This window comes from Dermacentor albipictus, chromosome 1, assembly GCF_038994185.2.
Source record: "Dermacentor albipictus isolate Rhodes 1998 colony chromosome 1, USDA_Dalb.pri_finalv2, whole genome shotgun sequence".
Classification (NCBI taxonomy): Eukaryota; Metazoa; Arthropoda; class Arachnida; order Ixodida; family Ixodidae; genus Dermacentor; species Dermacentor albipictus.
The window spans coordinates 63,375,318-63,392,556 of record NC_091821.1 but is presented as its reverse complement, the minus strand read 5'-3'; the positions used below and the strand labels follow the sequence as shown (position 1 = coordinate 63,392,556).

General features: G+C 46.5%; 1 protein-coding gene across 3 annotated transcripts in view; it reads left to right on the top strand.

Annotated features, from left to right (window-relative positions):
* The window catches only part of LOC135912490 (protein qui-1-like), a 725,699-nt gene that overhangs the window by 525,146 nt on the left and 183,314 nt on the right, over window positions 1–17,239 (top strand). For all 3 annotated transcript variants that reach the window (XM_070521613.1, XM_065444934.1, XM_070521612.1), the window contains one exon: window positions 4,891–5,072. In XM_070521613.1, coding sequence (XP_070377714.1) covers window positions 4,891–5,072 — 182 coding nt within the window. The remainder of the gene's footprint in view (window positions 1–4,890; window positions 5,073–17,239) is intronic.

Below are 17,239 nucleotides of genomic sequence, written 5' to 3'. Positions count from 1 at the left end.
TTTAATGTTCATTATACACTCATATTGTATCTTATTCATATCGTATTTCACGGATAATTACGTCGACCTTGTCTTCACTAGCTGCGACACTTGGTTGGCCCTTTCTTTTTTTGACCAAGAGGCCAGGGGGACCGATGCCTGAGATTGTGCAGTCTATAGGGCAGCGTGGTTAATCTTCGACAATACTGGCGCTAATGACAACTGTACTGTTAATTTTGCTTACACTGCTACTAATTTTCGCTTCTTGTTGGACTGACAAAGCCGCCTTCCAGACACCATTGCCTCCCGCGAGCCCTGCTTAGGCCAAGCGAACTCGCTCCATTTTCCAAAAGTGGGCCATGCGATGGCTTTGCCTTAACATATCTGCATCTACGGTGGTGCGCACTTTACAGGAGTGTTCTGCAATGCTAATATATATATATATATATATATATATATATATATATATATATATATATATATATATATATATATATATATATATATATATATATAGACTCGTTACGACACTCTGGGGGCGCGAAAGGGCCGTTTATTTAATTTTTTTGAAAGTCGTTCCACAATAACCGGATCCCAGATACGCCCTACCCGTGTGTTAAGTCAGCTAATAAGACATTGTATTCAAAATGGAAAGCATACAGATGAAACATCTCAATTTACCCTTTCTCTCACACCGGCTTATCGCGAACAGGACTCTGCGGATAACCCTGACAGAGCGTGTGTCCTCTTGATGCGAACAGCGTAGCAGGCGATGCTTGCGCCAGGCCGTGTCTTGTGTTCTTGCGCATTCTGTTGCTGATGTCGACGCTTTTCGTCGTTATAAGGCGCTGACAGTCTGTGTGATCGATGCCTGTGGGATAATATTGAAAAATGTAAGGGCGGGTACACAGGCTGTCCCACAAACTTAAGAAAGTGGCGAGCAGACTTGATGTTCCCGTAGTCTTCTCGGTACTTCGGAAGCTGGCTAACTTGTGCAGGCGCATCAGCCAACAAATTCATAGAAGAAGCACGTGCGGTATCAACCGCACTATCGAACACGCTTTTTGACTGAGGTGATTTATTTAGTCCCTTTGTCATGCGGGAGGGATACATCGGCCGAACTGGCCGATGTATGAATGATCGCTTGAGGGAACGTAAAGTAGTCCACTCTTCCACCACCAGTACGTGGACACTTGTCTAGGCACGTCAGGCAGCGCGAGGGCACTCTGACGTTCGAAAGTTCCACGCTTTTGGACCGTTGAAAGAGAAAGGCGGTGATGCTTTTTGCGTCAGTAGGTAGGGGTGTATCGTGCGTGAGCGTGATGTCTGCAAGCCTCAGCGACAAGGAATTACGTTTCTTGATTTATGGGTGTTAGCCTATCGAGTGATTTGTTTCTATATATTAGGTTTCTAGAATTGGTTATTGCGAACGTTATCGGGCGCAGGCGATGGATGACTGCCTCATGTTATGCGTTTGTAATTTCACGTATTAAATATTTAGATGTTAGTTCCAGCCTCATCTCGTTGTCTTCTTACTTGTGTACGCTGTCTTTTACGCTGGTTTCGCACTAACTAGCTCAACTCTTGACTTCGTTGAGAAGCTAGGTTGGACGCATCTTTAGCCGCAGCTTATTTTGTTTTCTGGCCGCGTGTACATATCACTAATTACCTCAGTTTTTCATTCACTACAGTCGTTCTTTATTTGTATGGGTGTTATCGATTCGGGCACAGTAAACTGCACTTCAAACTGAGATATTCCCGAGAACTGCATCGTAACGTAATCTTCACGCCAGGCATTTAAGTGCCCGTTAGTACATCGTGGAGACAATTTTTCTCCCTCGTCATTAAGCCCATCATCATATCGGGATACCTGCCTAGACCTTGCAATGAATGCGCATTCCACCGAGAAAACAGAGTCGGACATCTTTTCTTCTGTATTCGAACATGAACAAGTTCTTTGAAGTGGCACTGACGCAGCAAGGTAACAGCTTTTGGGGTGTCTACGGGCTTTTCTGTGACAGGGGCCACTTCAATGTCAGTGATAACTGTTACATAATATTTGCAGCTGCATGTACTTGTGTATTTCTTATAGCTAATATTAAGAAAGATATGGATGCACCGTACTTGCAAAGATATGTTTGCCCTGACACATTACCTGTAGTTTGCTTTACGCAAAGTGTTAGCAGTTACGCGCTTATATATGAACGTATCTACTGCACACTCTTCACTCTTTCCTGGTACGATAACATTGTGTTCATGGCGTGATGCTCATCAAATAGCTCGCTTCTCTTTTTTAAAACTGGTGAGAGCGCGTCATTGGACCTGTCATCGGAAAACCGCATGGGGGCCCTTTAGAGCATTTATGCACGCAGGCGCCGGAATTTGAAAAACAGAGAGCTCCTCGCCAATCTTGGTTTCGCAGTATCGAGGTTTTCAAGAGGACCTGGCGACAGATGTCTCTCTTCAAGCGCCTTCGAAATTGTTCACAAAGGTCGTATGCCTTCTTGGGCTCCTGCTCTTCTATATCGACAGAATATGTCCGTAAACAACAAAACCTACGCAAAAAATTGTTATAGCGCCTTCATGAAAGATTTCACTAGGAACAAAAAAACTACAACTTAGCATCGCTACTTTTTGAAGTTTGCGACGGCCGCCTTAGATTGTGACATGTCGACAGCTGCGCGCGCGTGCGTCATGGCTGACCTTGCACACTGTCATTTATCACAGTGACGTTTTGTACCGCGTATTTCTTACAAACTTGCGATTTCGTACGCTCGGGCTTTCTGTTATACACACTCAAAGTGGATGACATCTCCCTATGCTTGTCCGATGTTGAAATGCGTGGCCGGTCCATTGCGTGGCAGCCCAATGCTCTAACCATCAAGCCGCGTTCGCAAGCATGCTTCTCTCGTGTCACAGTTGCTCTTTGAAACGTCTGGCACGTGCGTCCCATGCCAGTTCCTCGCATTCTTCCCTCGTGACACCTAGCGCGTTGAGACACCGTGTTAGACTGCACTGTCGTCGCGGGATCAGCCCATATTTTCTGTTAGATACCTTCAAAGTTGGTGAAGTTCGCTTATAATGCTGCCGCATTAGAAACTGCACTTCGTTCTCCATTGTGACATCTTGGGCTCTGGGCGTTTCTTACGTTCTGTTCTTCTGTTCTGTTTGCCTTCGGATGTTGTGCGACTTGTGATACATATCGACGTTTCTCATTTGAAAAGGAACAGTCAGCATCATCTCTCGGTGACATGGTATTTATTCATGTCAATGAAAAAGAAAAAAAAACAATGCACTGCTTCAGTCCGCACGAAAGACCGTAACCCACATGACCTCTTGGGCTTCCGAAAAGGCCTGGCCCTTATTCCCCGTTTTCACTGAACCATCAATTTAGTGATCTTTTCATTTTTTTTTTCTGCTGGCACAAAGAGACAAATACAAATATTCTCCGGAAAGACGGCAAACGTCGCAAAGTGAACCAAAGACGTTTGCCAATGCGACTTGTTCATCATTCATTGTGGAAACATGCATAAAGCAAATGGAGATTTGAGCCGAGTCATGAGCAAACAGTGCACAGCGCATTGTGTATCATGTTCGGGCCTCAAGTTCCGTACTCGTCCGATTCTTGCGCTTGTTTTCCTGACAATACCTGAGCACTACAAACGGGCCGGCGCAGGACCTCTGGTAGTTGAAATAAAAGGGAAAAGGAAGCGGGGGGGCTAAATAGAGTAAACTTACATTTGACTTTTACGGCCCAAGATTTTTTATTCATCATCATCATCATCATCATCATCATCATCCTGGTTACGCCCATTGCACGGCAAAGGCCTCTCCAATACTTCTCCAACTACCCCGGTCATGTACTAATTGTGGCCATGTTGTCCCTGCAAACTTCTTAATCTCATCTACCCACCTAACTTTCTGCCGCCCACTGCTACGCTTCCCTTCCCTTGGGATCCACTCCGTAACCCTTAATGACCATCGGTTATCTTCCCTCCTCATTACATGTCCTGCCCATGCCCATTTCTTTTTCTTGATTTCAACTAAGATGTCATTAACTCGCGTTTGTTCCCTCACCCAATCTGCTCTTTTCTTTTCCCTTAACGTTACACCCATCATTCCTCTTTCCATAGCTCGTTGCGTCGAAAGAAGAATGATGGGTGTTCATTCGAGGCGATAGTACGCCGTTTATGATTGACCCCCTCACACCGCGCGCCGACTCCGCAGTAGAAATGCTGAAGAGAAATGTCCTTGCTTTAACATCACAAAGCCGAACGCATCAATTTTGATAAGCTGCGTTTGATACCTCATAATGCTGATTTAAGCGAGGGAAACTTAACACAAAGCCCAGGGGGACTTTTCTGACATGCTAGAGAGAATTTTCGGTTGTGCACAGCTCAGTAAACCGATTGCCAATTAGGTAATGCTAATTAGCTCTAACCTGAAGATATATACATGGGTTTTTTTTTTTTTGAATACGCTCTCTATGGCGAGAAATAAAAGTTGACGCCCGGTGGTGCCTTAGTTGCCATGCCGTTGCGCTGCTAAGCACGAAGTCGCGGGTTCGCGGCTGTCGGATTTCGATGGGGGCGAAATGCAAAAAGGTTCGTGTACCGCGCATTGTGTGCACGTTACGCAATCCCGGGTGATGGAAATTAATCCGGAGTCCCCTACTGCGGTGTGCTCATAATTAGATCGTGATTTATGCCAGTAAAACTTCACAATCTCAGTTGCAAATGCATTTTATCGCGTTAAGCTTAATTGTCTTTCATGTGGAATGATGTCCGGGCTTTGCAGAGTTAAGGGTAGCTTCAGGAGGCGAATGAAGCGGGCGACGATGGCAGCGCCTCGACCGCCCCTATTTTGCGAAGTGGTGCTTAATGCCCCCTTTTCCTCTCTGCCCTATCGCAGTGCCTGTTGGGCAACAAGTACCGGCCGTTCGCGCTCCCCGACCTCATCGAGCGCACAGTGTTCGAGCCGTTGCACCAGGCTGCGCAGGACGCGGACCTGGACGTGTCGCTGCTCGGCCAGTGGTACCTGCTCAACGAGAATCTGGTGCCACCCGCCTACGAGTTACAACCCCCTTCCGACAGGTGAGGACTCGCGTCCACCGGAAAAAGGGTATCGAAATAGTATGATTTAGTCTGGCCCTTCACACCTCGCTTCGGCCTTTCACCAACGCGGTGAAACCAAGCTTGCCTTGTCGCGCGACCAGCTTATAACGAACAGGCTTACGCGGTAAAGATAGTTCGATATATCAGGCAATTCGATATGCCCAAACTCGCCTGTAACGAACTTAAACGAAGTGTTCTGGTGTGTTCGTTATATAGGCGAATTTGTTATCTTCAGAGGGGGAAAAGAAAAAAAAAGGAAGAAATCGATTTCTTGAAGTTAGGACTACGGAGTATACGCAGAAAGCGTGCCTGTGCGTTGAACTGTCTCTCAGCGTCACTGAGAATTGTATCCCCGATGCTCGAGATTCTACAGACCTTCTCCGGACGACTTCCCTTATAGTGTCGACCCATTACCAGCGCCGCACATCCACCGCAGAAAGTGCACCCTCAAGCATCGACAGAGGCAGCTCCCGACTTTCAAGGATTTGATGGCGCGGGCAGCGGGCGCCCTGAGTTTGATATAACCATTATGCAGTTCATTATGAGGAACCTATTTTGCGTGCGTATGGGTCAGTAACTTGAAAACGGGGGGTACCAGCGAAACACAAAGGACGCGCACACAAGGAAAAGGCGTTAGACACGGACAGACGCTGGTCCGTGTCTAACACCTTTTCCTTGTGTGCGCGTCCTTTGTGTTTCGCTGGTACCCCCTCTTTCATGTTCATCATGCACCAACTGGCCCAAGAGCTTGCGCTTATGGGTCAGTAAGTTTCGCGTTCTCGATATAGAAAATAACTCGCTTCATCCGGGTACGTTTTATTCGGATAGTAGCGTGCTGGCCAAAGAAAGGTAGGTGCGTCGCGCACTGCGGCAGAAGTGCGGAAATTATGCGCACTTGTCCTGCACAGTAATCATACGCTTTATACTTTTAATCAATAGGCAGGCCACTGTCAAAATGGCACCTAACCGTCATGCGTGTGTTACCTCACATTTGAGGAAAGATGCTTTGCATTCGCGGGCGCGCGCGGGCGCAACAACTTTCACGCAGCGAAGTTGCCCTCACGAAGCACCACAGTGCCTTCGTAGCCTCATGGGCCGTCGAACGATGTGGACCGGTGATTGCAGTAGCGCCTGCATGCAAGCACAGCGGCCGATTTTCTTGGAGGAAAAGCGAGCATAAAGGTTCTACTCTGCGCCCTTCCGCCACCGTTATTTCTGCAAAGAACGTGTAGAGAAAAAACTCCTCTTCTTGCAGTGTCAGAACCACATCAGGCGACACTCCAGCGCTCTTTCTAAAGAAGGGGTGTGCCATTTGCCCGCTTTTATTCTCGTTCGACGCCGTATGCGATGAGCCCGAGGTCTTCCATGTTTGCATTTCTCTTGTGGCTTCTCTCTGTTTGCTTTCCTCTCTCATCTCTCTTTGCTTTAGTTTCCTTCTTTTTTTCTGTTTCTTTGTCATTCGTGTTTCTAGGTTTTAACGGCACTTTCTTCACTGAAGAAAGCAGTCCTCAGCTCTTGCATGTCGGCAAAACATTTGCTTCCGTGCTAAAAGGGCTGGGTTCAAGTTTCAAGCGTTGGTACAGACATTGAGTCCGTATGAAAACAAGAACGCGTTTTTACAGCGCGTGGCGTTGTTTTGGTTGCCGGGCCAGATCGCTGGGCGGTCGAGCACGTTGTGAAAAAAAAAACGCGGGTTATGTACCTTCCGGAAGCGTTTACTGAGGCGGGGAGGGTGGGCATCGTAAATATTTATCTGCTTGTGTGCACCGATCTGCATATATGACATCGAACAGCATACATAGCTTAGGTGAGAAAGGTAAGCATGCGATCACTTCCTGTCTTCTATCCGAAATCGGGAAAGGATAGGAAGAAATTACGCAGGAAAAAGATGGAAAGAGCGAATGCAGCACACAAAGATGTAAAGCACAACTATATATATACCATCACTGATGTTTGTCAGCTTCACGGACGGTAGTAGTGCAGCAGAATCCATGGCAATCCATGGGAATCCGTTAGCCTTCGAACCTGCTGAAGGTGTTGTAATCATAGGTAAGCTGCTTGACTTTGCAGCCTTCGGCACTGCGGTTCGGCATGATTTGTGGGATCAAGAGTTCAGCTTAACCACGTTGCTTGTTCATATATCACTGGAACATTCTGTACGAACAAATATTTATTTTATGTGTAGGTCAAACATTTCGCGTCATTTCGTTTTTAAAGTTGTGCACTCTTGATTCTCGTATTTTAATTCAGACGAACTGCACTAGGGATAGTCAATCCAAATTGTAAATTATGCTATACAGAGTCTTTGATCTATATAATTATGCTATACAGAGGAACTGTTACATCGATGTTGCTCTCGCAGAAAACGTGCACGTCGCAAAATGCACCGCACCACTAAATATTGATCTAAATAACTGAAATGAAATGTTTATTTAAATACCTCATCGACGTATTTTGTCTAAATATGAACAATATAGCGGATCTGGTTGTGCTTCAGAAACATTTTTGCATTTTCATAAGCGCGTTGCCATTCTGTACTGGGAATCAGTTTTTTCTTTTGTTGTCGTCGTCGTCGTTGTCGTCATCGTCGTCGTCGCCGTCGTCGTCGTCGTCGTCGTCGTCGTCGTCGTCGTCGTCGTCGTCGTCGTCGTTGTTGTTGTTGTTGTTGTTGTTGTTGTTGTTGTTGTTGTTGTTGTTGTCGTCGTCGTCGTTGTTGTTGTTGTCGTCGTCGTCGTCTGTATTCGTGCTCGAAACTCAACGATGGGCGGCCTAGGAGCGCAACAATACTGAAAATACGTATACCCTTTGCCAACCTGCCCGTTCAAGTGGCGCGCTGCCAGAAGTTCTCATAATACATTGAACAACCCCAGATGTGTCTTGCATTACGCAGTACATGTTTGCGAATAACTGACTTCAGCATGCATTCTCGCGCCGAGCGACTGTGCCTCAGCAAATACTGTCTCATAACGAGAATAACTGCTTCGGGCATGCGGCTACGCGCTAAGAACAGCGGCAAATATTTCGCTTGCGTCCGCGAGCGCCGCCAGTGTGGCAAGTAAAGCATCGCGGCAATGGTGGGCAGCGCGTGAATATGTCTGAATTCTTACTTGTGGCTCCTAACAATCATATGGCTCCTTATACGCGAAGCCATTCTTACGCTAAATCAGTTCGTCAAAAAAAAAGAGAAATACCAGCCAATAGAAACAGTAATTATATTATTAGCCCAGGCCAATTACAATTAGATCTTACAGCGAAAATCCTCGTGGTATCCTCGTGTAGGCGCATGCTTCCTTTCATTGACATTGCTAGGGACGGGATGCTTGATGCTAATCTTTAATCAACAATATTTGTACGACAATGGCTCTTCTGATCCAGCCTTTAATTTCTAATAACGAACAGCTTTAGGAGGCAAGAAGTACAATTTAGGAGATGGAAAACTTGTACGCACGGTGAGTGTTCTTTCCACAATATCGTCCAGGTTTAGCGACACGCATACTGAAAATTATTGACTTGTTAATTATTATTGATAGTTAATTATTGACTTATTAATTATTTAGTGCACTGGAAATTGCGTCGTGAACTTAATTACTTCTGAACGTAAAACGCTTACATGCTCTTAACCAACGCTGTGAGGTTAGCGCCCAGCGCAGCAAAGTCGCCAAAAGAGACGCTATGAGAAAGTGCAATGTGAGTTTTTAACGAAGCCTCGCCAGCATAGCAGGAACAACCGCGCGATATACTGCAAATCTCGCACTGTTTGAACGACTGCAAGATGTGTTTCTCGTAACCACTTTACATCAAAATATATGGATACCAGGTAACGGTGGCTGCGTGCCGCCGACCGATACATCAGAGAGGAGTACCTTCTCTCAGTTGGGAATTTGCGCTCTTTTTCCGTTCAATTTCGATCTGTAACGATACGTCAGATTAACAAGCATCAAGCGCGCGCTTTGCCTAGTGACATCAAGTCTCAACGAAATCCAAGGGCTCTTCTAACTTGACTCTGTAAAACCTACAAGTTTTAATCATGATTAGCCGCCCTAATTAGCGACTTAACAAACTATTAAGAATTTTGCATGACTGCTTCACTAAATTGTGGGCTGATGCGTTCTACCAGGTGTCCCGCCTAAGTTCAGCCAAACATTTAAAATACGCAAATTCCACGTAGCTGGCGAGAACCAAGGTAAGGCTCTTTGCCGTCGCTTGGAGATACTCAAGTTATTTTTTCGCATTCCGCCAAATTACACTCTTAGATTAAAAGTGACAATGAAAAAAAAAAAAACACCGACAACTGCGATACTCCCTAATGCGAAGTTTGAGCGCAGCTCTATGCGTATTTTCATTTCACGATGTATTGACTGGCGCGGACAATCTGTCTAGCGCGGCACGTTGCAAACGGAGCCAAGTGTGGCGCGACTGCCCCGAGAATCGGGAGATCGCGAGAGGCAGTACGTGGATGACGAGTTGGTGCAATTCACAGCGACCACCGCAGACAGACCTCCGCTCATGCTGCGCTTTGTTTCCATATATATGGTATCGGCGGCGTCATCAGTGAACAGACGACACGCGCTAATCTGCCGCCATGTCGTAACGATCGTCGTCGCAGAGCCCGTCTTGCGTGGCACTACGCTTTTCTACTCACGCTTTCGCCTTACCATTCTCCTCCGCTTTCCGCATCATGAGTCCGCTGCACCCTCCTCCTCCACTTTCCTCCTGGCGCTCTATTCGCTATCCCTGTATTTCATCCCCCGCTGGGCTTCGCCTTAGCTCTTTCATCCTTCACTGTGCTCGTTCGCTCGGTTACGAAGGACGCCTACGTTGAAGCTCGATGTAGGAACGGGCGCCTAAGAGCTGCGCTCTAAAAATTGTAGCGCAACATGAAAAACTCCCCATATAAAATTGCCGCGAGGCTGGCCGCTAGAGGTACATAAAATGCATTCGCGGGCTTCTCTCATGCTTGCAAAAACACTTTTACGTAACAACTATTGAGCAACATAAAGCTGTATCGAAAGTTTTCCTTGTTGTTCTGCAATTTTCTCACTGACACTTTTCATCCCATTATAATATTTGAGAAGTTGATTAGTTAATTAAGACTAATTATACGTTTAGACTGAATGCAAAAAAGATAGTCTGAGTATCTACAAGCAGCCGCAAACAACTTTACCTTAGTTCTTAGTTCATTAACTTAGGCATTCGCATACCTTTCATATTTGGCTCAAGTTACGTGGGACACCCTATTTATCGCCCACCATCGTGGTTAAAATGATGCCTATATTCAACCGCTCATGTGCAATAACGCCTTTCAGACGCCTCAGCTGAAATTCTGAGTAAACTCAAAAGCTGCCGCTCCATCTAATGCCCCATTTGGCAGGAAAACTCGAAAGACTCTAGCTCAACATTCTTCGTAAGGCAGCAGGGTGCTAAGGCAAACCAGAAATATATACAATGAACCAAAAAATGCTGCAAAGACTTGAAAGAGCACGGCTTTGCAAACGTACCTCAAGATCGATCGAAGCTCGGCATTAGCTTCGAGGTGAGGAAAGAAAAGAAAGTTGTTGAGAATCTGGACCTTTTCGTCAATGTTGACGATGGAGAAATAAGAGGTAATGGAAGTTACGTTGTTGCCGTCAGTTCTTGGTCTGCAAAAAAGACACCAAGAAAACAACTTGCGTAAGAAATGAAGGAGGGGGAGGGGGTGAGGGAATTCGTCTGGCCGTGTTCTTTACTTTGGCCTCCTCTTTTTTTTTTTTCTATTAGTGGTCCGACTACACGAGATGCGTCTTTCCGGCAAAAAGACAGTAAAGTGTGAAGGAAAAAAAAAAGTAAATACGCGGAAAGTAAGGTAGTAGTGAGGCAGATGTTTCAATTAAGTTTAGTGAGTGGCGGAAACGGCAAATAACTCTTGAAAGGTTTGGTAAATATCGTGGCGCGGTGAAACGAAGCAGGTAGGAACAGGGCGTGAACGCTGCCACGGTGACCAATTTTCGCTGAAGTAAATCAATTTTCACTAAGGATGGAGGAAGATATTTCTAGCAGCGGCAGGTGTCCACAAAACTACAAATAATCTTTGATGGCTTCTACTCAGTGTCGGAGTAACCGCCCTATCGCGCTTGTATGGTGATAATCTCACCGCTAGCTCCGAAGCGTCGACATCTGAGTACGTGGCCATATCAGAATAGCCAGTGTTTCCCCGGTGTCGCAACCAGTGCTGCCGCTCGTGGACCCAATGGGGATAGCTAGTTCAGTCAGCAGTCTGCACCCTGGAAACGGTGTCAAATAATGAAAAAGGAAAAAAAAGCAATGCAGTCACGAAAGAGTTCAGCAGCATCCACGCACGTGCATGTTTCTCGTCAAACGAAGATTTATAACGTCATCCAGCCACTGCTCAATTTGGCAGCTGTCTGCTTGGCAATATTATAACGCCTCACAATTTCGCATCGAACGTGTTGCTTGAATTTCGGGCTTTCCTGCGACGAGATACTGCAGGCCGCGTTTTAGTCGCTTCCAGGTAACGATTATCGTGTCGTCGCGCCAAAGATAAAGCAATAAGATCTTTATATATCGAAGTAGAATGCAGAGAATATAAGCGAGAACACACACACGGGCACACGCACGCACGAATCTTGCTTTATCCGACTCAGCCCTTGCCTTTTGCGCCCTTACGCCGTCATTAAGGTATTTACGAAAGTACCTCCCACTCAGAAAGCTTTCCTTCCAAAAACTACTGCTCCAACAAGCTGCGTAAGAGCAAGCAGCACAGCCTCACGAGAGGGAGATAGATTATCTTAGTTGTACAAAGAACATGTGGCGCGGGTGTTGTGCTGAAGTGGTCCAGCTCACCTAGGAGTCGGGGAGGGAGGGGGTCAGAAGAACGAAGGAAATGCGGAGAGGATTTAGCGCGCGTGCAAAACATTCAAAAACCGTGCTTCTTCGAAGCGTAGTGTTTGCGAGCCACTGTGCGTGTTTTCCCCAACTCATGTTGCGCGAAACCCGCGAATCCTGCGCGTAAAAGTGTTAGCTCTCGCTGTCCCTGGTTCATCATTTAAGGCGAGAGCATTGCTTGGCTCATTGTGCGACCGCGCCGTCAACAGACAGCAGCGTCAGAAAAACGGCACACATATTACGTCATCTTCACGTATACCTAAAAGGAAAATTGGCGACGGTGAGGATTCAATTGTCCTCCCCGCCACCGTAGCCGAGCGCTCTAACCACTGCGCCACCACTGCATTGGACTGCCGTTGCAAGAGACGACAGTGTTGGATATCTTCGATCACGTGGTTGGGCACTGCCTGACGGGCGATTTACTAGTTGGCAGAGGGAGCGGCTGCGGAGCGAGCATGGCGAGCTGGAGTTGCTTCCTCCGCCTGTCGCGCTGTCGGGGGCCCTTCCGTAGACGCCGTCGCCGAAGCCCACGGATGCCGAGGACGACGAATATGATGCATCAGGTACGCATCGCGCGAAGACAATACTACGTGGCTCCGGTGTTCGCTACGAGCCCGATCAAAAATTAAGTGTCAGCCCCACGGTGCCACTCGGAAAAGTAATATAGCTCGCAAAGTCGTGCCGTCGCACTGAAAAGTGGTGTCGTCGAGAAAGAACACTCACTGCAATGTGCGTGAAATTCTACTGTGATGAGAACTCCCCAAATAAAACTCAACTGAGAGATCGCAATATGGCCGGCTTGTCGTCTTGCGAGGTAGCGACCTAATAAGCAGCAACATTAACCTCCGAAACATAACGCAGCAGCCCTAAAGTCGGCGACATTTCGCCGCAACACTAAACGTAGCGACATAACTCAGTGACAAGTTATATGTTCTCGCATTTACACATCTTAAGAATGCCTTAGGTGCCCGCATAGCTTTTGTTCAAAGCTGTAACTTTCTTTGCTGAAATACATTGCCCTCTTCACTTCCCAAGTTTGAGTCTGTTTCCCTTACGTTTGACATATATCGGCTTGCATTAAAGAAACAGGAAGGGAGCACGAAGGCCACGTAGTCTACCATGCGTAACAAAATCGGAGTGATGGGAGCCCGCGGATTGTTATAACTGACAGAGATAAAAACGAAGTGGTCTGTAGCAGGCACATTTTTACGTATGAACAGCGTTGTTGAATCGGGCCGTCGAGAACTGAATGATGAGCGAAATATATCCGTGCAAAGCCACTTAATACACTGTTAAGTTCGGTGCGCAATAAAGAAGCGTCATCATTTAGCATTACCGACGCATTCGCGTTCTTGGAATTGCTGACTACTTATAAAATAAATATTAGATAGCTCGCACACGTATTGAATCAGTGAACACCACTGCTAGGAATTGGCAAGTACGCTTTGCAGTTCGTTCGTACATTCAGCGCGCGTGGCCGTGGCCCCACCTCGGCGCCCATAGGTCTGTCCAGGAAGCGGGCGCGCCCGCATCAGGTCCGAGCACGCGTCTAGCTTAGGATTATGCAATCCTTCCTCGCGGTCAGCCTCCTGTTGTCCTCTTTTTCCCACTCTCCGGCCTTCTCCCGCGAGATTCCTTTTGTGTCCCGAGGCCCCGACATTACAATTAGACGGCGCCTGCCCGAGCCCTCTGGTATTACCCTCTTCGTTCTAGGTCGCGAAGGTTTCCCGCGGTGAATGTACAATCCACGAGGCTGGGGTGACAGCAATTTAGCCGCTCCCGGCACGAAAATGAGGCTGCGCGAGCCACCGCAGTGCGTGCCCCGCTTTTTTCGCTTGCTGGCCTTCCTGTTGATCGCGGCGGGAAACAAACTTGGCCGCGGTTGTCGGCGGTATACAGTCCTCCCGCACAGAGGGCGGCGCGCATCGTCCACGTAAGTCCTTTGTGCCCGGGGCGGCTGCGGTTGACGCGACGCACGCCGATACCCTGCATCCACGAGAGGAGCCGAGGCGTGCGCTGCTGCACACAACCCCGCCGCTCGCGCATAGCAGCGCCGCTGGCAGCGTTTAACGCACGTTCTCCTTCGGTGGCGAGTTGCGCGCACTGCATCCGTGGAACGATGAAAAAACGAAAGCGCGCAAGATTTGGTCCGGATGTCAAGAGGAAGTTTTATCTCGGAACCAACTCCCCTTTCCGTATTGAAATGTACGTAAAACGCGGGAATGCTAATATGCGACAACCGCTCGAACAATTTTAATGAAATTCAAACAATTCTTTGAAATTTTAGTGACTCTATAGGAAGCATAACTTCATTTGAGGGCCTGGAATTTTTTGCAAAATTCGCAAATACTGGTAAGCTAAAAAAAAACAAGTGCGGAGTTTACAAATGTGTAACTCTGCACCGAAAGCAGATATCGCAGTTCTCTAATTGCATCAGTTATAGCATTTAAGGCGCACAAGCTTGACATATCAATTTACAGCATCTGTCCAATTGCTACAATGTTTACGAGGGTTTTTCAAAGGTTCCACTCACAAATTAGTGGAATATTTCAAAGTTGTGTATATTACAGCATTTCTTTTTGTTTTAGGTGCATTATCATTGGCAGTTTACATTATTGTGTTATCGTTTTTGGTTGCTGAGTTACATAGCTATAAACTCGATACTTGAGTTTCCTGAAACTTTGCAATTTTTACGAATTTTCGTGCAAATATTCACAGCCTAAATAAAGAAATAGTGTGTATATAGTCGCTAGATTTCAACTTTTTTTTTGAAATGGAACGAGTCTAATCAAACTTGCTGCAGTGGTTGCCGCGAAAAACAATTTTTCCGTTCGCATGTATTTAGATAGGAGCCCCCAAGCTAAAGCTTCATTTAACGTGTGTAGTTCTTCATCGAGGAATTACGAGAGCTCTAACTCAATGGATTCAGGACTTGCGTTACATATTCAGAGCTGTAAAAACTAATGTATGGAAACAATGCTGTCGGTATAACTCACGTCGCTGTGTTTTGTGTGTGGGGACTCTACTGGCTTAGTCAGGTGAGCGTTTTATCGCGTTTTACTGGACCCAATAAAAGTTTATTCATTTACTCACTAACTTAGTCAGGTGACCTCTCGTGCCACTTTAGCCAAGGAACCACTTCATCTGGGCTGCATTGGTCACCAATAAATAACGAAAGTAAACTGGTTTTGCTTAACGGGCTCCTGAATAAAAGTATCTTTCCAAATCATCTATTTATTACAAATATTCGATGTAAAATAAAACCTAAAGAAAGCCTTGGAGGACGCTTAAGCCTCGGCTGACTGCTTCTCACGCTTCTCTGCAACTGTAGCTTATGCAACCGTGATGTTTTGGCACGCGAAACGTTGGCGGCGAACGCTATGACCGAAGGCGGGCTTTCTGGTTCTTTTTTTCTCCACCCACTGCCAGCGCCGCCGCTGCCGCGGATGTCTGGAGGCGAGCGCTATCTGGATGGCGCTCCTACTAAGACAGACCTCAAACGGCAGCTGGAAAAGGGCTTCGTGTTTGAGTTTCCGCCTAACACAATTATCTTTTCTGCTACATTCAAATTACAGTCCGACGCTATATCATGTCTGTAGGCTGTGTGTAAGTCGTAATTTACGAATTTTCTGAACCATTTTACTTTAAAAAATTCAATTACTTCAGTGGCGTCTGTACACCATGCCGAGGGCCTACGTGGTTCGGCATGATTTTTCTCTAAAGGATGGCGCCGCCGACGCCGACACCGGATTTTCTGCGACAAGGGGCCCTTAGAGGGCATCTCCGGCGTTTTTTTTAACCATATGAGGATATTGTCATTTTCAAATGGCATTGACAGTCCTGTCACCGGTAGGCTGGTTCAATTAGCTTAGAAATTTATCATTAATTTTAAGTACCTAGTAAACGAGATACCGAAACGGGTAGCTGGTTCCTATGACGTCACGATGAGTCGATGACGTCAGATGCTACGTTACCATAATGTAAACACGCAAAATGCGTATTAAACGCGCAGTACACGTGGTGCGAACGCTAAAGAAGCGAAGTTGATAATGCCTCTTGGCCACACGGGAGCTTTTACAGATCTTCCCAACTAGACAGCGGCGATTTCGGCGACGATTTCAGTGACAGTGGGGGTGTAGTCTCTGGCGTTACAAACACAGGGTGGCCAGTAAAAAAGTCATGAGTCGGGAACACGCAAATGATTTTTAAAATTCATTTTGAGGAAAACTAAATGACTTGCAACCATATGGTTTGGCACAGATAATCAGAGTGCAAAAGAGAATGTATATTCAAAATATTATTAAGATCAGTGGATATCGAAAAATCGCCGGCGTTGCCCTTTAACGCTGTCGCATTAAAATGAACACTTAACGTGCAAGAGACATGCTGGACATAAAGTGTTCGTCTTTAGCGCTGTGTATATGTTATACATGTCATGCAACCAACCAGTCCTGGTTTCGACACTTTCGTCGTTTGTTTCCAAGCCTTAACTCGACACGTGTAGACGGAGTCTTTAAAAATCGACGGCGAAGCATTGTTTTGAAGGCTATGACCGTCAGGGCTGTGTCGTGGATTTCAAGTGCCCCAGATATTTGTCAATGTATGGTGTTCCGAACAGCCAGCGTACTTATCCTGAAGAAGGAAGTCGGCAGATTACACCAAAAAGTTCGACTAGTAAAAGACAAAATGAGTTGTCCCAATACGAAAGTGCACGCTCTGGCGTAACAAGCAAAGTTGTGAAACAGGATGACGCCATGTTTGGGGGGAACGGCATTAAAGTGGCAAGCTAAAATTAAGATTCAGCCTTTTTTTTTCCTCTCCTTTTTTTACTGTGACAGTATTCAGACGCTCAAGTTCAAACCTGGTAGTGCTCGATCAGCTGTGCGTATTTTTTTTATTTTTTTATACACCACTGTGTTCGTCATCACATCATTTCCTTATCCCCAGCTTCACCTTCGTCATACGGCGAAGAAAAGCAAAACGCTGCACACTACCGCCACTGGTTATAGAGCTCTCACGTCCGCGCAAATCGCGAAGCTTTGGCGCTTGGCGATTTGTGCGGCGTTTTGTGCACTACAGACTCTGAGATTGGCGCCGGCGATCCATGTATTTCGGAGGCCGTGTCAAGCACTACCGTAGCGGATGGCGACGACATGACGTGCATCGCGAATTTTTTTTTCTTTTTTTTTCGAAGGGGGGGGGGGGTTGCCCGCAGACCAAAAATCTGCTGGTGTCGCAACAGATGAGTTCAGAGCTGCAGATTT